The 23,578-nt window shown below is 34.6% G+C and overlaps 2 protein-coding genes across 6 annotated transcripts in view; one reads left to right on the forward strand and one right to left on the reverse strand.

The window, feature by feature from the left end:
• The window catches only part of LOC145964370 (uncharacterized), a 48,057-nt gene extending 43,226 nt beyond the window's left edge, over positions 1-4,831 (forward strand). The window contains exons 8-9 of the mRNA XM_083087027.1: positions 17-1,358; positions 1,533-4,831. Of these exons, the coding sequence (XP_082943153.1) occupies positions 17-1,358; positions 1,533-1,889 (1,699 nt within the window). The 3' untranslated portion in view covers positions 1,890-4,831. The remainder of the gene's footprint in view (positions 1-16; positions 1,359-1,532) is intronic.
• A 578-nt stretch (positions 4,832-5,409) lies between these two features.
• LOC145964379 (neo-calmodulin) overlaps positions 5,410-23,578 on the reverse strand; it is a 64,117-nt gene continuing 45,948 nt past the window's right edge. For 4 of the 5 annotated variants that reach the window (XM_083087060.1, XM_083087058.1, XM_083087057.1 and 1 more), the window contains 4 exons: positions 22,351-22,466; positions 10,447-10,537; positions 7,388-7,444; positions 5,410-7,051 (listed from right to left, as the gene is read on the reverse strand). In XM_083087060.1, the coding sequence (XP_082943186.1) occupies positions 6,969-7,051; positions 7,388-7,444; positions 10,447-10,537; positions 22,351-22,466 (347 nt within the window). In that variant the 3' untranslated portion in view covers positions 5,410-6,968. Of the gene's footprint in view, positions 7,052-7,387; positions 7,445-8,224; positions 9,337-10,446; positions 10,538-22,350; positions 22,467-23,578 lie in introns of those variants that run through there. The other variant, XM_083087059.1, reaches the window with a different exon arrangement.

Raw genomic sequence — 23,578 nt, forward strand, 5'->3', positions numbered from 1 at the left:
GTGAATTTTTTAATAGGTGCATGGTGAACGCTGTTGATGGACTTCACAGGTATTCGCCGGATGCTTCCACTTCCGATGTTTCCTCAAACGGATGCGGTTCACCCGATCGAGGAAGAGTCGTACTCCCATCATCTCCGCGTTTGTCAAACTCTAGGAAAAGTGGGCAGATCGAAATAACTAGCAAGGTCGGCGAACTATCGCAGCAGGAAAGCAAGATGTCTAGTGAATGTTCTTCAGACGAAACGGTTATCTATGTGATGAAGCCAGAGAATGAGCAAATAGTGCGCAATCGTTCAAAGACCGAAGATGAGGAAGTGGAGAACGATGTGGATGATTATGTGGATGATGATCCACAGGAAGGACGTGGCGGTCTCGATATTGGCGATACCCGAAAAATCCTGCCAAAGATCTACTCTGCTGTGAATTCAGTCAGTTCTCAAGACAGCGGTATAAACTTGTCTTTTCACGAAAGCGATAAATCGATAGACTCACTGGATCTAAAACGAAGCAGTAGCGCTGAATCCAACTCCGCCAACAGTCATGGACGAAAGCCAAGGACGACATCGATGATGAGTCTATCGACTAAGGGTGGCAACAAACAGCACGCGCGTCAAAATGACAATCTCTCAGAAGATGAGGAGTGCACCGGTGATCTAAGAGAGGAAGAGGGTGATAGTCAAGAGAATAATTTTGAGGACAATGAATCAAGACTTGAATTTTCGCGAACTCAATGGCACTGCCCACCAAAAAATGTTTGGAAACCTTCAGTGGAAGCTATGCAGGAATTCGATATGATACGGGACAATGATAGGGTTTTAGTTTGTCTATCAGCAAATGGCAAGGACTCAGTATCTCTTTTGCATACTCTGCATCAGTATAGATTTTATGCCAGGTCAAAGGAGATTGATTTTGAAATTGGTGCGGCTACTATTGACATGGGTGGCTCTGATCCCTTGGAAATGATGAGTTATTTAAAAGCTCTGGACGTTCCTTATTTTTATGAAGAACATATGACAGACTCGACTAACACTAACGTTGACAATCCGTTGGACGCTAGTGTCGCTAGCGGCACTTGTAGTTTCTGCGATAAATCAATCAGAACGCAATTGTATTCTTTGGCGAAACGCAATGGATATAACGTGCTGGCGCTTGGTCAACACTTGGACGATCTCACGGAAAGTTTCCTCATCTCGGTATTACATGGTGGCATATTAAAAACCATGAAAGCTCATTACTATATACGTCGAGAGGATCTCAGAGTCGTTCGACCATTTATCTACGTACGAGAGAAGGCGTTAAGACAGTTTACTGAAAGTAAAAAGCTTCCGATCTCGCAGGATTTGAAAACTTCATCTGAGGTAAAGTTCAAGTATTTTTCAGAAATTTTTTTAAGCAACAAAATATATATCCGTGAATCGTAAATAGACGCATGTCATTACATTTAATTATTACGGCTTAAGAAATCTTATTATCACAATATCATGCAAATAAATATATTTTTATTAATTTTTGTTTCTTTTCATATATTACAGAAAAATAAAAGGAAGGAGTTGATGCTCCAGCAGGAACGCGCATATCCTCGATTGCATTGGTCTGTACGCACAGCTTTACGGCCCTTGATAACCGCTCATGGACAAATCACCGCCTTCGATTTGACTTGCGGCGGAAACGGTGGCAACAATATCGTGAATAGTCCGAGTAGCAGCACCAGCAGCAGCATAAGTAGTACTTGTAGCAGCACAAGCGGTGGTGGTAATAGTAATGGCAGCAATACCAGTAATCAACAGAAACGACATCGAAGAACCAAGACGAGCAATTCCATGGCGACTACCTCTTCATCTCAACAAACTGACGAAAACGACGAAACTGATGAAGAGCCCGTGCTTTGAGGCGGGCCCGTCGCGAGATGGGATCCCGATCGTCGTGCGGTCTCATCCTCGCGTCCCCGTCGCAGGTGTCCGACGTCGACGTTTTCCCTAGTTAGAAGAAGACGATTACGTTTCGCAGCCGCGGTCGCTGCCGCTAAAGCCAACGATCAAAGATGCGTCGAGTATGGCAATTGAGACGATGGGGAAGGAAGCATTTAAACGCAGCGATTTTGCGAAGGAAATTTGAAAAAGATGTGTTCCCCATGTTTCTCTAACATTATTCGTGTGTGTAATTCTTGCTCGTCGCGCGAGAATCTTGACGAGAATAACCCGTCGCATCAATCGTTGAAAAGTGAAATTATTACAGTGAATACTGTCTCACTTACTCGAGAAAAATGACTATTGTCGCGTTAATGGTGATCTTGGATACGAAGAGTTGCATGCCGAAAATTAGACAAACATTTTTCAGGGAAAAAAAGGAAAGTGAGAAATGCGGCCGGCAGAATGTTATTTACTTAAAACACTGGTAATGTCAGGACGATGTAAACATAAGTCCTCTTTTGTGTTTACGATGAATAAGAAATTTGCTTGCTTATGGATAGTTAAGCGTATCGGCAGCTGATTAGCTGCTTTACACGGAGATACGATACAATGATAATCGATCGATGAACCGATAAAGAACAGAACGGTGCGTCGCACTGTTATATCATGTCACGTCGATCATTAGCACGTGACGATAAATAGGTCGTTGCGTATACAATGTATTAAGGGACGCGATACGCTTGAGAGACGCGATAAGCGATAGCTGCTTAATATTGAGACAGATATTATGTGTTATATATCTTATAGAGAAGAAGTCATGCAGCAGGGAGACTAGGAATAGTTTCGTGAGAAAGCCAAAACCTCGACCGATTCCGCGACAAAAGATCGTTCCACGACACAATTATATCTTTTATATATGTATATACATCTTTTTTTTATTTGATATGTCGCTGCCTTGACATCGCTCTAATTAAAATCATTGAGATCTCGTGATTGAGAAGTTTTCTAAGATGATCAACTCTTTTGATCTTTTTTGATGTCTTTTTCTAATGCGCATTTTTGATGGTATTTTCAACTTTCTCGATGGTATAACTTGATGATGGGCGTTATTTTTTGCGGTCAGAAAAATGCGTCCTTCAGATGATCTGTCGGGAAAATTTGTCGGTTTGCGGAACGTCATTTCAGGTGAATTGGATACGATATCATTCGTTGGATCGATTAGTCCGTTTTCGAAAAACACATTCGCTCGATCAAATTTCAGTTCGAGATAGAGATACGAAAGGATCCTATTGAGAGGTAAAGGTTTTGACGAATTCTCACCTGCATGAACTTCGATGAAGAGGGGCACTCACGCACGCATGCGATGCGTAAGGAATTAACGTATACGCTTTTCGCAAATAAAACATTAAGACATTGGAGATTGTCTAATTATTTCCAAATAATAAAAAATTTATTAAGACATGTATGAAAATTATATACGATAATTAACGTATGAAAAATTAGTGTGTTTTGTTTTCTGTGATTTAGTGTGATAAATACGAGAGGCTTGTAATAAAATATTAATTTAAGAATTTGTTAGAAGAGACAAGTTTGTCGTATCTATCGGACAGATATTTGGATAGCGATCTCCAGTGTTTTAGATTGTGCAAAACGAAGGCTTTTTCTTCTTAACTGGCATCACCGACAACGCGGTGACACAATAAAATCGCGCTTCTTTTTCAATGTAAGTTTACTTATCCGCGATACAGCCCGATCTACTGTGATCGATAAGTTAAGTTTCGATACAAAAAAATAACGACGGCGAGTGATGAACGAGTTGCAAATAAGAGCAGTTATATCGGCGGTTTCTTGAAAAATGTAATAACGTGATAGATCATTCCATCCTACGCTTGGATGGAATTGGTGAAAAATATCAATCAAATAGAGTAAAATGCTAAATCTTCGAGAAATAGGAGAAAAGTTAAATTAAACTTTGATCGAAGGTGTATCAAATTACTCTAATGTTTTGTCTAACGATATCAAAGACTTAAACACGATTGCACCAATAGTCAAAGAATAAATGTTGGGTGAATGATTCTTTTTTAGATTATAGAAACTTGTCTATTAGATAGACAAACTGATAAAATTCGGTTAATACGTATCACTGCTAATCTGCAATGACGCGATGCGATTTTGATCACACAATGAAATATAAAGATTCTCGAAGGATTATTATATAGGATTTACGAAAGATTATTATATAGGATAGTTATCGATTATCGAGAATAAAATCGACGCATAATAATAGAGGATAAATGATGTTACGTTGGGAGGGAAGCGCATGTAATTTGGACCATGTAAATGCCAGTTAACAGAGAATTAGCCGGATGACAGATTAAAGAAACTTAAGAGGATAGTCCGAGAAAAATTAATATCAAGATTTAAAAGGACATCCGATAATATATACATATACATAATTCATAAGCCGATAGGCACCAATCGATTATGATACTTATAGAAGCAGTGGTCTTATGTTGTTCACTTTTTCTCTCATCGGCTGTTGTACGCTCGCTAATTGTTAGGATTATAAGTAAGTAAGACTTAAGACTTGTATGTAGAGATCGCATGTACAACAACGTACGCAATGTAGACGATGATCGTATAAAATAATACGTACGTACCGTTTGTGTCGTACTCAGTTTTTTAAAGCGTTCGTTCATTCGTTTGTTCGTTCGTTCATTCATTCGTTCATCGTTGTACCGAAGATGATAAAAGGCGGAATTAACAACCAAATGCGATAAGCGAAAAGGAAGTCTTGATCTATATGAATCATTGCGAATAGATATTCTCATATTTTCCGAGAGTTGAGCGAAAGGGACATTGTTACTGTAAAGATATGTAAGTTTATTTATCGCTAATAAAAATGAACGTTTAAGAAAAAAGTATATTTTCTTCATACGCTAGTATCTATTAATTAATTAAAATTAAGATTTCAAGATAATCACGATTTCAGGAATTTTTATATCTTGTGAATTGGAAAGATTAACTCTCGAAAGTCGGAAAAGTATCAAAACGTAATTAGCAAAGAAGTAGCACGAATTAAAATTCCGAGAATCGCGTAGGAATTTTTAGAATTTTAATCTAAACTGGAAAAAATTCTTGAAAATTGGAAAACTATTAGGAGAACAAAATTAGCAATGAGGTGGCACGGATTAAATTTCTAAGAATCGCAATTCCAAGTATTCCTAAAATTTAAAATCTGCCGATTTGATCGGGGAAAAATTAAATTTTCGCAAATCAGGAAAACATCAGGAGAATATAATTAAGAGGTGGTACAAAAATTAAACTAAAATTCGAAGAATCGCAATTCCAGGAATTTCTATTATTTTGGATTTGACAACTAGAAAAAATTGAAAACCATAATAAAGGGAAGACATACGATTAAATTTCTAAGAATTCTAATTCCAAAGTCATTGCTAGGAAATGGGCTGAAAGGAATTGAATTAATTCAACCATAAAATGTTTTTTAGCGATTTATTAAATCCTTTAAAATATTTTAAACAGCGTGCGGCTTTGTTATTGGCGTAACAGTGATATAGTCGTTTAAGGTACATAATACGAGGCCCGAAGAAAGTAAAGCGAGCGAAGCTCGACATAAGATTCGCTCGCCTGTCCGGCTTTTGGACGCCGATGATCTCGGGCGACCATTTCCAAGAGGGATCATGGAAGGTCCATCGATTTGATACGATTATGCAAATCAGCGGGATTGATCGAGAAACGCGATCTTTCGGCCTCCTCTTTCCCCTCGCTCAGGGATCGCGTTATCGCGACGCATGCATTGGCGCGATCTGTTGAGAATGTGCGGTGCGTTTTGTCCCTCTCTTAAGATTATTTTAAATGGAATATAACATTATCTAATATTAGACGCGAGAGTAAAATCGAGAGAAAGTCCACATACGAGACGGAATTCATTACGATCTAGTCGATTTTATATCTTAAAGAATCGCCGAGTGCGGCGTCGAGAGACTTGGAAAAAGATAGAGGCGGCGAGAAACGGTGCCGCCTTTGATATCGAAGCAGTAGGATCGAAAATACGTGCGAAATGAATAATTTATCTCAACTAGGTTAACATTTCTCGCACTTAATGCTCGCTTTTCGTGTCGCGAGAGATTATCTCATACCCTCACAGCTCATTCATTGGGATGACACCAGCCGCACTTTCCGAGCAACTTCCGTATCGCGAGATGAAAGTCACCATAGCCGACCGCTGATGATTTATCCATCGTTTTAACAAATTTATGGCACGTCGCCAAAAACGCTTATCGTTGTCCAGCGTGGCAAAATCTCACCGAGAGATTCGTTACCACCTGTCTCATAATTATGCGGTAGTTATCAGCGACTCGTTAAACGTGCCAAGAAGCGCTTTTCGTAATCTCATATTTTATTTCTGTATTCATTCGTTCAATTTACGTTGCAATTGGAAATTTTATTTGATTTAATATTTTTAAATTAATCTGTATTCTCTCTCAAATAAATCCTTTAATCTCTTTAAATAATATGTCGCATTTTTTAAATTCATTTCATTCATTATAATTTTTGGGATTATAATTTACAATATTCATATTGCGCTCATTTATCAGCAGGCGGCTTATAATAACTAGTAATCAAATAAAGTTTCACGAGCCATTGAGTTATGGTACTCGTGATTTATCAAGAATCCCTCGCTCGAAGGAAGCTCAGTTATTTAATATACATCGAAAATGCAAATTTGTGCTGTATTCGCGATCATTTGCAGATAATGTAGCTCAGTGCAGATATTTTACCTATTCACAATGCGCTTAGCGATACTTTCGCGTTCCAGCGTTAAAATTTAATTCGAAATTGGAGAAGGGTGAGAACTAATAAAACGTAAACGGGTTCGCACAGTCAAAGTTGAGCCTCGTTTCGTTTGTGAGGCGCAATCGCACGCGATTCGAATTGCAAACGTGAGAGAAGGAATATTTCGTGCAAGTCGAGAGATTGCGCATCGTTTTTGCCTGATCTGGCTTATCTAACAAAGAGATTAGGATAAACGTGATCTTAGAACAGCGGAGATTGCAGGTCTTCTTCATCGTCTTCTTCATCTTCGTCGATTCCCGGCTCGCCGAGAGCATGAACGAATTCTGAAGAATTAAAAAAAATATTAAATAGATATTAATTATTAAGATAATAACGTTTCTTGTCGTGGATTTATTTTTACAATCAAGAAAAGAGAAAAAGAAACGGAAATATATATTTTTTCCTTTTCTTTATTTCTTGTATAATTCTTAAACAGCTTTTACCATTTCATACTTTCCTCGGAAAAATTACGTTTTCTTTCTATTTTAGATACAAGTCCATCGATCATCTTATGGATGAATTATGCTCGAGAATAAAAATTGAAATTTCTGTTTTTACTGTATTTATTACTGCATTTTCTTTACGAGAGAAACTGTAATATAATACAAAAGAAATCTTACCGTAGAAATCAATTCGACCATCCCCATCTACATCCACTTCCTTAATCATATCTTCAACTGAAAGCAAAACAAAAGCTTCTTATATCGTGCAGTTGTTTTTATTTCGGGATTGCTGAATCACTGAATGAGAATTGTTATTATAGGAATAATCTTAGATATTTACTTCGAGGTACATATAGATAATTGAGCGAATTTTTGCATATTTTTATATTATCGTCGATTACGATTGGACATTTAAGAAAAATGATATGACACATTTCAGATACGATTAAAAAATGTGTGTCTTAAATTCGACGCAAATTCAAGCGAACATTTCTATTAGCTTCTCGCATAAAAATTCATATATATTTTCTTATAGTAATTCAATTAATATATTTTTGCCGTGTTCAGCAATGAGGATTAATTCGTATCACGAGTGCTGTCATCGATGCCGAAAGAAAGATATTGCCGATACCCGCATTATTTCCACGCAGAATTTATTGCTACGAAAAGGAATGAAGACGGCATTATATATATATATGGTCCGTTACGGGACAACATTGGCATTCGAGGACTTTTCTTGAAATGCTTTTCTGAAATTTCCAAAATTAATTTATTAATAAAAAACTATAATTAAACATCCTTATTATTAATTTCGAGTTTTATAATTATTCAAGCTAATAAGGACTTTATTTTCACATACATATCGCTTAAAATAGATAATATTCCGAGAATTTTTCATATTTTTCAATTCAAAGTTGATCTTCATTATAAACATATTTATGAAAATATAACATTTTAACTTTCTTAATCGCTGATATTCAATGATTTACAAAGTCATTCAAACAGCGATGTCTTAGTTGTTTTGAACCATGTGTCTGATATCACGTAAACTAATGTTCGATCGTAAAATTCAAACCGCAATACGTAACACAATTTAATGTTGCGATATATAATAATAACGTAACGTAGAGATGTACAATAGTTTACAAACCATAATTCTGCCAATTGTGGCGTCTGTCCTGAACTTTGTGCGATTTAGTTTAAATTGATTGCGGCCAATCAAGAAACTTGTGTTGATCGTCGGTCGTGCGAGATTACTATCAAATTACTATCGATTGATAAGCAGGATTTTCCGGATAGATGAACATATTTTACTTACATTTCGGTGCAGAAACATTATCTATACTTTATCTATTTCTTACTTTATCTATATTTTCGTTTATATTGGATGAATGAACGAATTAATGCGTACAATTACCGGATATATTGAAACTCACATTTTAACTTTGCGATAATGCCAACATTCTTTACATTTCTTTATTCGTCTGTAACGAGCTAATAATTATTAAATCATATTTGAACAATAGTCATATCGATCGCAACTTCCTTGCTTCTCGTTCATTTTTGTAAGAACATAACTATAAGTAAATGTAATTACGCTCGCGCAAAAGAGTACTGTGCGCGTTTACTTTAAACGTCAATTATTTTTTTTAATGCTCTTTTAAATATATAAACTTTTACTACACTTTTCCTTAAACTTGCACTTTATCATGTCAGAGAGATTACTCCAGAGCAATTAAGATCTTCCAGAAGAGTTTTGCCCGAGGATAAACGTATGGGTAAAACGTGAATCTTTTCACTCGTGTCTTCCCCAGACTCGTATCTTATAATCTATTTAGTCGTCTTTTAATTAGGCGGTATATATTCACGAACATTTGTATCGCAGGTCAAAACATCATTCTTTGTCAAATGAAAAAGATCTTGTTATCGATAGATATGTGGTAAGATATATCTTGCGATTTTCGTACATTTTTTCAGATATTATTCAATTAAGATTATTGTTATAATCGTAATTAATATCCGAGAGGAATTATGTCGTGATTTGCGACATGGTTGCGGCCTGGATTAATGATGCATGCATTGTGTCCGAAGAATATCCACAATGGCGGTACATAAAGGCATGAATTCTATAAAAGCAAATTCGTATTAATTAATAAAATAACTTTGTAATATGTATTCCGAAGGATATATAAGCGTATCTCTTTCAATACGTTTTCCAATGCGCGTGAAATTTGTGGAAATCGAATTATCAATAGTTAATTGGAAATATGTCTTGGAGATGATCCACGTAATCTACGGCAAGAGCCGTACGATAATCGATATTGTGGCGCGACAGGGCATTTACGATGACACGAGTGATTTCGTCGAGTTCGTTGCTTGCTTTATTTGTGCAAACACTTGATTGGCACGAGTGCAAGAGAAAAGCTGACGTTTTCACGGTAAAATAATCGTGGGGTGCGATAAAGACGTGGTCTTTAGGATTTGCGATAGGCGTGTGTCAACAAGCGGAATTAGGAAATTCAAGTTTTGTGACTCTGTGAAATAACAAGGGCAAGTGTGCAAATAATATTCCAGAGCAAAGATAATAACTGAAGAGCGAATTGGAGAAATGCTACATTTTCTCGTGGAAATTCTGTTAAATATTGCACGAAGAAACAATATACAGTGCCGTTTTATTTGATCAGACAAAATTGCAATCCGATTTATTTTCAGCAAAGTCAGACTGAAAATGGACCATCAATTTTAGTCTCTTTGAAAAATAGCTAACTTTAAGCTGATTTTGAAACAAAGTATTATCTAGAAATTATTGAAATTTAATTGCTTTTGTAAAGTTGCGAAATCGCATTAGTTTATTTATAATTAATTAATTATATTTGCAGAATTATATTACTTGTTTACGAATACAATCATGATGGTCAATTGTTTTTATAATATCGATATCAAGTCAACAATAATCTTAATAATAAATTTTGATGAAAAATAATGTATTAAATAGATATTGATTCGAATAGTACCACGCCACAATTCTACCATAAAATACGCTCTCGGAGAATCAATTGGTTTTAGGTGTGCCAGTTTAGACGGAAATGGTCTATTTTAGCTTTTATTGCTAAAGTTTCTCTTATCAAAAGTATTTTAGATGGAGAATATCGACGCAAGTTATATCTATGTAATCGCGTCACGTTCGCAACAGACCATCAGTGAATACATTAATACTTAAATACTTTAATACTTACTTTCCTCCTCCGAAAGATCCTCTCCCAAACATTGCAATACTGCTCTAAGATCCGATGCAGTGATATATCCACGATTATGTTTATCAAACACCTGTGTGACGAATAAACAGGAAATTAATTCAATTTGTAACGATGCAAAATGTTGCTCATTTATTTTTTAATTCTTTTGCGGGGAATATTATTGTAATATAAAATATCTCAAACGGTAAGAAATAAAAATTTAATTGCGTCGTTTATGTCAGCAACTTTTATTAATTCCAATTTCTTTGAAATGTTGGATAATCACGGATATAGCGCGAGAGAAATCGATATTTTCTCACACTTTGTTACTACATCCCTCTACCGCTAAATTTGTAATGTCGCAATCGAGACCGAACATAGCGGCTTCGGGGGAAAAAGGATGCGGCAAATATTATTTCTTTTCATTTCGCGGAGAATAAGCCTCTCTTTGAAGCTCATTTTACGAAGAAATTTCGCTTGTCCGTCTTTATTTCCACTCATTATTACACAGGAACGTTCCGACGAGCGGTGTCAACTTTTTCATTGGGAAAGGAAACCGAGACGGACAGATACGGAGAGGCTGTAGACGAGGGATCAATCATTCTTTCCTATTATTTATTGTACACACGACAGTCTAGTGGCACAATTTGTATGAAATCGAAGCAAGCAGACGCGAAAATCGAATCGTTCAGATCCTTCTCAAAATAGAATTGGGATTGATGTTGCATCGGAGAATTGCTCTCTTTGGAACGTTCACGTCTGGTACACGATCGCTTATGCTACTATATTCCAGCAATGTTCCGTTCAATGATGCTCTGATAGATTTATCGAAGCAATAAGAGAAAAGAGCATTGTCGAAATTTGTCAAATTCGCACAAGGATTGCTCGCATAATTCTTCATCTCCGTTCTTCGCTTCTGCGAAACTTGAGATCGTGGGAGGATTACTACGAGGGACATTTAGTATAGAGAGAATGCAGAAACACCTGCTATTGGAAACAATATATTGTTGTGCATGATATTACTAACTCGAATATTGCCAACTTGTTTCACACGGCTTGTCTAAGTAATATTAATGAGAAGTTATTACAAGTACAGAGTAACAGAGCTTAGAATGCGTCGTCGAACGTTTGCAATCTCTTCCTTGTTCGTCCGATACCCAGTAGAGCATCCCTTTGTTCCTTTGTAGAGGCAAAGAGGCTTATCCTAAACATCGAACTACTGCTTTTCTGCGTATAATTTAGATAGACAAGTTTCACAGTGGCCGTATTTCGCAAAATATGGACTCTTACACAGAATTTTATTTTTTCGTTCCGACAGTCGGATTTGAAAAAGAAAGATATGAAAAAAAGAGAAGGATTGAAAAAATAAATCGAAACATGTACAAAATCAAGTTTAAATAACGTATATCAAGATGACATATGACTTTTATAAAAGTCATATGTCATCTTGATATAAAAATTATAGAAATATATGAATAAAAAAATAACTTATTTTATTTTATAAAAAGTAATTTAAAAAATATGTAATATGAATTATATTAGAAAAGTTATAGCACACACATATAAAATATTAAAAACTTTTATTTTAAATAAGACATTTTTTAAATTAATATATTAAAATTTTTATTTTAATAATCATTAAAATATATTTCTTAGAAAAGATCATTCTTGGTATTTTATATTTTGATAAGATCATTGTATATGAAAACGAGACGAGGATCTTTGAGGCCCTAGAAGCCTAAGTAAATAGGAAAATGTAATTTCGGCCTGAAAAGTTGATTTTCTCAAAAAAAATAAACTTTCTCAGATAAAAAATATTATTGTACAATTTCAATTTATTTCTTTTTAGGAGAACTTCACTCTTATATCACGATTGCCTCGTGATCCATTTTTTCTACATATCTTATATAAATATGGAATTTATATAAAACTTGCAAAAAATATATATGTGAAGTATATATAAAAATTTACAATATATAAAGATATAAAAAATGTATAATTTTTATATTATTTCGTTTAAACTTGTGAATTTCATAAAGCACACGTACGTACCTCACATATAAGACAATTGGTACAATAATCGAAGAAATAATCAAAAAATCATCTTACGCTGTAATTTCATGAATAATTGTATCTTTATGCTTACATAACTCGCTACATGTGATGCGATAACACGAGCTAAAGTGTGTGAAGAAGAATATTCTCGCAGTGTGGCACAAAGCTAACATGACAGATATGTAGATATTTGTCACTTTCCTCCGTGGAAATTATTGAAGTGGTTTCGTTTTCAACGAATGTCAGAAGAAAAAGTACCACCTTGTCAAGGAAATGGGACATAGAAGGTTGGAAAAAAAATCACCGAGTTGGAAAAAATATAGGCCTAAGTTTCTTATCACCGTTCTCGTCAGAATTTGAGAGATAGTCTAGTTATATATATCCTTAATGTATCGCTATTGACTGAGAGTAATTGTAATTGGACAATCGTTAAAACAATTAGTAAATCATTTAGTTTAGTGACTATCCGATTATTCCGACTAATTGATGTTAGTCAAGGCCTGTTTACGTCTTACTAGTCTCTTAGAATTATGCATTAACAGTCTTCAAAATTTATCAATTTAATTATTGGAATTAATTAATGACAGTTATAATTATTAATTTGATTAATTGTGCTTATTTATAATTATAATTATTAATTTAATTGATCTTGATTATCAGTTTTATTATTACAAAGTTTGAATTGTTTACTGAAAGCTCAATATATTTTCATGTTCAGCGATGTAAAAAATCACAATATTTCTATTTGCATTAAGAAAATAACGAATGTTGATGTTGCTAATAAAACTATGTATATTGTATACACTTTTGAATTTCTCGTATGAACGAAACATTTGTATAGATTTAGGGCACCGATTTCCATATCTCGATGTTAGGGATGTACTGTGTGCTTTTTCTCTTGTCGGTTCCAGACATATACATCGGAGGATTATGCGAAAATAAATCACCCTTTACCCTAGTAACATTGTCTGTCCGATAAGGGAGTCGAAGAAGAATACTACGCGATTAACCGTTCATTAGCATGCTAATGCAAACTAAGGAATCTCCTAAATTTTTTCCGGAAGTGCAATGTAAAACTGCTTCCGCTGCATCTTGCCGACGTCATCAAATTTTCTCGGAACACGTTTTATTTCTTTTTTTTCTCCTCCTCGTTTCTCGAAAGTTATTCACGTCAAGTTTTGAATCTTTCGCTGGAATACGTCAGCATTTATGCTCCAACATTTATTCATGATATTTTAAAGTTTGAATTATGGCACTTTCAAAACGACGAACTTATAGATTGCTCGTAGGTTTGTAGCATTCGTATCACGAATGTGAAAATTCTAGAATAGTATACGGTTGTTCTTTCGATATCGTACAAAAGAAACTTATGCGTTATAGTCGCAACATTCGTTGCCGACGTTTTTGCGGTTTGACAGTCGAACCCTCGTGAAAATAGCTACTACGCGCGAATCTTCAATGACTCTCTCTTGTACTTTGCAATTCGATATTGCCTGCAGCGGATACACTCGATTGCTATTGTTTGTTTTTGCACGCTTGCATCTGTTCTATATATTTGTTTTTCTCGCTGTTTTTATCTTGGCGGTTATGTCATGCTATATTCGCTGTTAGTACACTGTACTTTGACTTTTTAGCTTGCCTCAAAGGAATTGTTGCGATTTTTGAAACGTTCCGTGCCTGCGCATACTTTCTTTTTTTATCGTATTCTCCTTTGTGTCATGAGAATAGTTTTATCCTTTTATTCACAATTTGGAAGGCTTTTCCCAAAACGATTAAATCGATAGCGCAATCGTTAGTTACAATTGATTTATTTCCGGATAAATGGTTCTTGTGAAAATCATGGTTTTGATATAAGATAAATCTCTTTCAGATTGCAAAACACACAAACATTGTTTGGATATTAGATTTTACCAGATCTCGATTTCGGCGTTATTCCACAATGTAATCTCGTGTCTCTCTCTCTCTCTCTTTCTCACATGAGAGAACTTCCCTTTTCTCTTCTCACGTCATAAATCTTACTATCTATCCATGATACCCTTCGGCAGGTTGCGGTTAAATCGCCCACCCCCTTTTTACAACTGCTTTCAAGTTGCTCTTCTACTCTGACCACTTGTTTTCTACCTTTATACCTTTCCTGTGCTTTCTCTCCTTCATTTTCCACTTCTCCTCCTCACTTCACATCTTTTATCCCAGATATGATACAATCTGGTGGCGTCACGGTGATAGTCGAGTCGCGGAGATTAAAATATCGACTTTGTAACTACAATATGTCGCGTTTGACCCCAATGTCCCGATCGTTAAACACTTTACCGAGCTATGCAATTTAAAGAGTCAAAAAAGCTACATGGAATCGCATTTCATTGTTAGCAAACTCTATACAAATGTCAAATATAAAATAATTTTCAAATAATGACATTTCAAAAAATTTCACTAATTATCCTAAATTGTCGCAATATTTTTTAAAAATGTTAAACACATGAGATAATTTAATATAAAAATTTATATTAATTAAAATATTATATTGCTAATAATTTTCTTAATAAAGTTTGCTAAATAAAATACCCGAAAATTACCTAAAAGAATCTTTTTATAAAATGGCATTTTATATGTAACAATAGAAATTAAAATAATCAATTTAAACAAGGAATTTCAATAGGTGTATGCAGGATACATTATATCTTTGTATAAAAGAGCGTAAAGCAAGCTAAAGAGAAAAGAAAGGTTCCTTGATCCTGTAATGTATCTATTGTAAAATTGCGAAATATCGCAATATCCTGTCATCAAACTGTCACTGGAACAAATTTAAACTTGGGCGTGTTTTATTGTAAGTCCAATAATGCGTATGCGTGCCTGAGGAAAAATCTGAACGAACGATTTACATAATTCGCATAGATAAGGGAAAACGACGCAGACGGCGACATCTAAATGCGTGTTGAGACAGCATGGAAGAACTCACGGCGAACAATCAAAAGACAACCTTGAACAATAAGGAGCTCCTACGGGAAAGAATTTAATAAAAAAATTCTACATAATAACTTCAGAGATGACAGATAACAAACGGAACCAGCAGGAATTTAATGAAGGACAATTAGATCGTCTAAAAGTAGATACGATAAGACGACTCGCGCAAAGATTCGCAATAATTTACCGACTACAAATCATATACTGTGCTTTTATTTTCATTTTATTTTCATTTGTATTTATACTTTCATTTTATTACAGAAAATTTCACATTTCTTTTTTCGTTTCCAGAAAATATCTGGTTTTTTAATCTTGCTCTAAAAGTTATAGTCAACCAATATTTGCATGATTTAAATTTGAGTTAATTATATACACATCTTATATTTTTTTACTAAATTTTCATTAAAATAAATAATGTAATTCTATAAAACATTTTATAAAACGTTAAATATTAATATAAAAATTGTTATAATTTCGATATTTGATTATGCACATTGTTAAATTTATACAATGTCATACATCACTTTTGATCAAGATTTGATAATCTTTTACGACTTTGATAAGTCGTAAAATTCTTCGATCTTTGTGCAAATGTTTCAATGCACCATTTCGTTAGAAAGAAAGAATGCAAGAGAGTGATTTGCATATCTTTGAGAGAATAACATCGAAAAATAACACCGACACGGTGAGAATTCGCCGAGTAAGCAGACAAGTGACAGAGAAGTAGCTCGGAGAAACCTCGGTAGACAATTCGAAAGAGTCGTGCAAGGGGAGAAGCTCTTCGACAGAAGTCCTCCAAGAAGCAGACGTCATTAGAATGTATTGTGGCGTAACAGTTTGACACACTTGTTTCCATCACCCAGCGGCTATCCTAGGTGGGATTTTCTTTTCTATCTATCGCTTCTTTATCACTTCCATGCCAATATCGATTACAAAAATAAATACGCTTTCCGCAAATCGATAGAATTTATTAATTGAATGCAGTCATGTTATTTTAATTTTATCAATCTTTAATTTCAATTGTATAAAAAAAATGTTGAGAAAAATAAACTGAAGAAAAGATCGCTAGTTTGAAAACTAAAATATTCTAAAAGAATAATTAAGAATAAGATTTATTTTATTTTAAAAGTCGATTGAAAAATTTTCCAATTATTTTATATTCGATATTATAAAAATATGCAAATATGATTGCAGAATGAAATCAAAGAGAAAAATAAATTTTAAATGAATTATTTAAATCGAAGAAATACTAAATGCCAAGTCTTTTTATCAAAAAAATTATAATGAGTATATACTAACAAGTATGTGAGCAAACGGGAATGCGAATTTTTTCATCGTTAAAATTCGGAAGATGCATACATCATAGCGTACAAATACGAGATAGAATGTTCGTTAGAATTTAATTAACATTTGGTCCGATTCACTCATGGACGGTACATCAAAGAAAGTTTTAAATGAATTTGATTTTGTGTTTTTTTCGTTTGTTGGTTCGTTCTTCACTCGCTTACAAGCGTATATCAGTGTATTTTTTAAAGGTCAGTACGACTCGAGTACAGATGGAGGCGCGAGAACAAAAGAAGTCCAGACAACCGTAACAAAACTGGTTTTAACTACAGAAATGTGTTTTAATCTTTTACTTTTAAATTTTCTTCAATATAATACAGATAAAAGTTAAATTAATAACACAAAACAAAATTACATTATAAAATGATTACTATTCTGATGTAATAAAGTATCAAGATTATATTCTTTTTAATCATTGAGCATATTTTTATATTTTTAAAAATATATTTTTTTATGCTCTACTTTCACATTTCTCATGCATGCATCGTGGCTAAAATGCAGCTAAAACAAAGGGTAAAAAAGAATGAATTTATGTTCCTACAAACAGATACATGGTTAAACGTATAACAATTAATCTTTCGATAATCATCCACATGGGATGAACATTAGAGATAAATAAAGAATCTTTTGCTTAAAAGAATTAAGCCCAACGGACAAAGATAAGAAATGACCAAGAGAAAAAGAGGAAAAAAGGAGAAAAGAAGGAAGATATTCAGCACAAGATCGAGATTTGGTCTTTGTCGACACAGCGAAAACGAGGGCGAATCTCGACTGACTGGACGGAACACATTTTCGGTCGCGGAACCTAGTTCCCGAGGATGTTGGTCTCAGGTATAGTAAGAAACGGAAAAATGTGTGACCGGATTGCGAATAAGCGCGATGAATGGAGCATGAATACCGGGATGCGAATTTGTTGGACAAAACGTTGTTTTTCGAATGCGACATGTATCTTCCGGGGAAGAATGGTTCGAGAAGAAGACCCTGCCGGAAACTAGACGAGCGAGCGAGGTGAATGTTTAGAACCTGAACTGTGTACGGTTAATGGAGAGCCCCAACGTTCTTTTAGACGAAACCTGCAGCACTTTTAGCGCAGCCTTTTACTAAACTGCTGGAGCTTGAAGATATATATTCGCGAAGGAAACTCGCAGCATCGCTCCAAATAAAGTGCGCGTTAAAAGGGATGCGATCCGAGAGGGAAATTGGCGCTGTTCGTTTTTTACTTTACCTTTTTATTCTATATATTAGATTACCGTAGTTGCGCAGTCGCTCCTGTTTGACGAAAAGAACCGCAGTCTATCCGTTTTATATCTCTTTCTTTCTCTAGCACGAGAGAGCGGGGATCTTTCCAAGGCAAATATGCGGATGGAGAAGAAATTAGTTGAAGGTGCATTAATTAAGCCACTCCGAAACCACTACTAATATTTACCTACCAAAGTCGTCGATGCGATTTGACCGTGCTTTCTTCATCGTAATTAACTTGAAGAACTGTTGCACATGCGCAACATTTACTTTTGTTCGACTAACCGATTATATTATTAAGACATTCTGGCTAATTAATATTAGCCAGAATGTCTTAATAATATAATCGGTTAGTCGAACAAAAGTAAATGTTGCGCATGTGCAACAGACATATTGTTAAGACATCGAGTATTTCAACCGGTTTTATACTTCATTTTGATTCTGCCGCTTGGATTCTGTGTTCAGCCATCCGGATAGGTTTACAATCTTTCAGTGTATTTCCGGAATAGAAGCTACATGATGCAACTGGGTCGCTGCGAGGTCCTTTCATGCGAGGTCCTTTCATTGTCAGTCAAGATAAACCGGAGCCAAGGCGCTCGCGAAGACGCAGTATTAAGCAATACAACGTGCAAATCCCGACGATCTAGTTTTAAATGCGTAAATCATCGCGTACTCGGCATTTAATATCATGAAAAGTATAAATAATTTTGATTTGATTTCTCGGTATTTACTTTATATAACGTAATATCTTTTCGTCAGCAAATTAAATGACATTCTTCTCGATTATGTATCATCGTAACAGCTCGCAAGATTATTTGCAGCGCGTTAAATTGCGAAACATAAATAAATGTGATTACTGTAAATTTAATCAGCATCCGATTTCAATTAAATATCACCCGTGAAAATAAAATCTCTTAACTTCTCTTTAGAGATGTCGCTATACATCGAATTGTATTGGTTATTTGAGCACCTTGACGAGAAACTCATTTATTCCCAAAAGCGATATCGCGCTCAAATGCGGTCTTTAATCGAGATAAAACTCGGAGGGGAATCGACGGTTTCCAAAAAGCGACGTGTAATCTCGTTGGTTTGATCTACTCCGTGATTGCATCACGTGCAAAGTACGGGAGACAAAAGTTTTCTTCTTGTCCTCCTTCTTCTTTACGAAGAAACTCACAAATATTTATAGAGGAGAACTCGGCCCATGGGAAAGAGCAGAAGGACATAACGATCGAGAAAAATCTAAAGTAAATCGCCATTCTCTATTCCAATGTGACTTTACGAAGCGTATAAAATGTTCATTTGCCTACGCGACAGAAAGTTCAATGAGTAATAATCGGGATCAGCTGATGCTTGTCTCCACTTGGTCCCTCGATCTTAATAAGCTTTCTGAGATTTAGCGACTTTAATGGAATTATTATAATCTTCTACTCGAGGAGACGAGCGAATCAGAATTGCTTTATCACAATTTTCGCTGTCATTCTTGCTTCAGATTAAAATGATCCTGTTGAAAACATCACGAAATTCGTTCGCGTATTCAAAACCATATAGAATCTATTCGATTGAAAAATCCGCCAAAAACGTCTCGGAATCTACTCGCGTAGAATGAAATCCGTGAAATGTATTCAACCGAAAAATCTGACGAAACATCTTGAGATCTAACGGCGTAGATTGAAATATAAAATCCCGGATGTGTCCGATTGATAAAAAGAAAAAAATATATTTTTTTCGCGAAGCAAGTTTGCGACCATATATTATATCCTGCGCTTGTACGATTTATACGACAGTTATACGACTTTTCTCTACGAGTTTCTCGATTCGATTAGAATGTCGAAATACGCTCGTCTTTCGAGAATGCGAGGTCAGCGTGAATTAGATTCAGTATTCCGTAAAATCAAGCTTCGTATGTTCTTCGCGAGTGAATAGGATCGGGCGGTGACTACAGTCAACCGATGTGGTCTAGTAACCCGGACAAATACCAATGGTACTTGTAAGGGAACCGATTGAGCGCATTTTTGGTGAAGTCGACACTTCGTGTTTCATCCCAGTGTAACTTACTCCTCACCATCTTTTCAAGATAAGGTATCCATTCATATATATATCTTTGCGAATCTATCTCTTTACGAACTTTTCTTTCTTAGATTTATCTTCTTCATTGGAAAACTTTTACAGACTTTCGATAAATTCCGCCCCCGTCTTTAGATATTCTCTAAGTGTCTATTTTTCTCATAGACAAAAGATTATGTGTGTATTTTTCGTGCGTATGTTTACGTTGAACTATCCAATCTCGTTAAAAAAATGCGAAACCTTGTGCCTTTATCACGAGAGTTTTAATCGATCAAATTTAATTGTAACTAATATAATAACTTTATACGTATTGCAGGATGCATTTTTCTTGCAACACTAGCTTAGAAAATCGCGCTGCATTAAATAGAGTATTTTATGTTGATCTTGATTTATCCATAGTTTAACGAAAAGTGAAAAGTACATGTACGATGAGCAAATGCATTATTCATAGAAAAATATCTTCATTGATAACAAGCAGTAAAACGTAAAGCTTTATGATTCTTTCATCTTTCAGCGTTTTGCACATAAAATCCCTTAAAATTAATGTATAATCTGGATTAAATATTTTTATATTTCGATATTATCGAGACTCAAATCTTAAATCTATCAATTATCTGTTTTAAAAAATTTTTAAAAATATTTTGTGCAGTTTTTCCGCCAAAGATCAATTCTGATCATTTTTTTTTATTTCATTATATTAATTTATCTTATTCACTTTGATCTATACAAAACATACGCAACGAAGAAATTTTAGAAATAAAATAAGTTAAGAAATCTACCTCCTTACATCTTCTTTCGGTGACAAATGAAATAAAATAATGCCAGTTTATGCTGTAAAGTTTCGCTCTAAGCGGCACAAATATTGTATGCAATTTTTACTCGAAGTATTTATCGAATTTTTTATTCGTGGTACATATATATGCAAACGTACTTCATGCCACTTTCATGGCATTTGCATTTCGCGCGCAGAGATACCGTGTGAAGATTTTCTTTATTTTTTACCTCGCATCCTCCCACCTGTCAGTTTAAATAACCGCATTATACATACATAGCCACGAGTATTAAAGGATCGATGTCATCGAGTGCTTTATATATTTTTCACATTCGATGGTAGGTAAACGTGTCGGAAATTTCGATGAGGGGTAACATGGAATCGAAATTTATTTTATTATCGGAGAGATCGGAGAATTGCACTCTTCGGGAACACCTTGAGCTTAGACCTTCGGGTTTGCTCCCTATTTCATGATTATCTCGAATCAAATTTTTCGTAAATCCGATATATATAATTTATTTGCCCGTTTACTTACTTAATATTTATTTATTATTTCTTATGCAGGACAAATCCCCTCAAGCGAGTGAAGAATACGAGTATATACAACTCACATCCAAAGTAATAAGATCGTATTAATATTATTGCAGTGAATAAAATAAAAAACATGTTAACAAAGTAAAATAAAATAAAAAACATGTCAATGAAGCAAAATAAAAAATTGTTTAAGAAATTGTAATAATTAAATGACTTTGAAGAAGAATAGAGATATAATCATAAAATAATTTTGAACGTTCAAGATTTAAGGAATTTAAATGTACGTAAAGCCTGACCGTAATTAATTTAAGAGAAATAAGATTATTTGAATATGATTTTTTTTTTATTTCTATTAAAACAATTTAAAGACAAATTTTATGAACTCTCAGAAAATAAAAATTAAAAGTGATATACTCTTGATGATAAGAATGATCAAACGTCTCGCTATTCAACCATAAAACATCCGCGTAGCAGAAAACTTATTAATATGATGCATAAAGTATGCATAGAATACTCAAGTATTCACAGTGCATGTCGCTTGGCCATTACAAACTTTTGCATTCTGTGAACAATGTCATATCCTAAGGAGCCGTCAGAGCGTAATTTGCAAACTAGCTATCGTCTTATCTAAATCTCCCGCGAAAGAAGCAAGTTCTATCATCACGTGAAAGGATGTTGGAGCAAATCCTCTCACTTGTCTCGTGTAAAGAAGAAGTTGACCGAAAACGATCCCGGTAATCCAATCGAAAAATCGCCTAGTCTGCGAGAAAATACGGATTACGGTCGATATTAGCGTGCTTCACCTACGTAAGGCCGTGATTAAAATTTATCTAACAATTGCGTGGATCAATCTAAGACAAAAAAGCAGCCAGCCACGCGAACCAGAGATTCAAATGAAACGAACGACGGAAAATTGCTCTTATTATACTCACCCGAAAGGCATCTCGCAATTCTTGCTCCTCTTGATCTTGATCCGAAGGAGCAGCTGTGTTTGCTCCGATGTTACTCACAATTTCGACAAATTCTTCGAAGCTGACGTTTCCGTCACCTGAAAAACATCATCGTGATAAAACTATCTTAAAATCATTAAATATGATAAAAATTAATCTTTTATTATATGCATAATCGGTGATATGCTTAATGTACTCTTCGTATTATTTTAATTATTTATAGCTGAAGCAATAATAAATATGAATATAAGAATAAAATTCATATTAATATGTAAACAATTAAATCATCAAATAAATTGAATTACGATGAAGATATATTTCCTCAAAGATAATGACATTAAAAAGTGATATGGTAGATTTAAAAATGCTAATTTCAGAGATTATAAAACTGTGAAAGGAATTTAATATATATATATAATATTTTTTCTAGTAATTATTTTTTTACATAATCTATATAATCCATATAAGATTCTTCAAGATAAATTATAATGGTAGCAATAAATTTTTCACAATCTGTTTAATTAAATGCGTAATTTAATGGTGTAAAATACAGGAAGCTTTGATTGCACAGAAAGAGAAAACTTACTTCGTCATTTAAATGCAGAGCCAACATTTTCAAGTTCTCAGGAAAATTAGAAATCTTTTGAATAAAGAAATTAAATCATTCTTAATTTAGACTTTTTCTTGAAATTCCTTTCAGTTTCTTCTTCAGGTGAAGAAACTGATCCAATAGAAGATATAAATATAGTTGTATATTTTGTTGTTTTCTCTTCTGTTAGTTCCGTTAGTGTTAAATGTAGCCATCCTATCGAAATGCGTTATATTGTACATTTATCCGCCCACTCACGTTGATCTGAACGCGAAAGATTTCCTTGGCGTATTCCGGTAAAATAGCGACATAGTTTCCATTCTTTCAACGATTTTTATATCGCTATGCGCGCCATAATAAAGGAAGAGCACATAGCAATATTCACATAAGGGCATAAGGTAGGCGGGAGTGCAAAAATGAACGAATTTTATATCGTGAATAAAATCCTCGGATGTAAAATTTTTTTTCATCCGAGCGCGGAAAGTCACGACTTCTTTCTCGTCGCTTATAAGAGAGTCGCTTATAAGAGAGTCATTCTCTGTATAGTTAAATAAATTCTTAATGCGTTTTCTCGGCGTCAGGCGAACACTTAATTACGGTCTCTTTTTTTCTCTCGCTAGA

Source organism: Camponotus vicinus, unplaced genomic scaffold (genome assembly GCF_025532165.1).
Source record: "Camponotus vicinus isolate PSW18456_S1 unplaced genomic scaffold, iyCamVici1.0 SCAF_13, whole genome shotgun sequence".
Lineage (NCBI taxonomy): Eukaryota > Metazoa > Arthropoda > Insecta > Hymenoptera > Formicidae > Camponotus > Camponotus vicinus.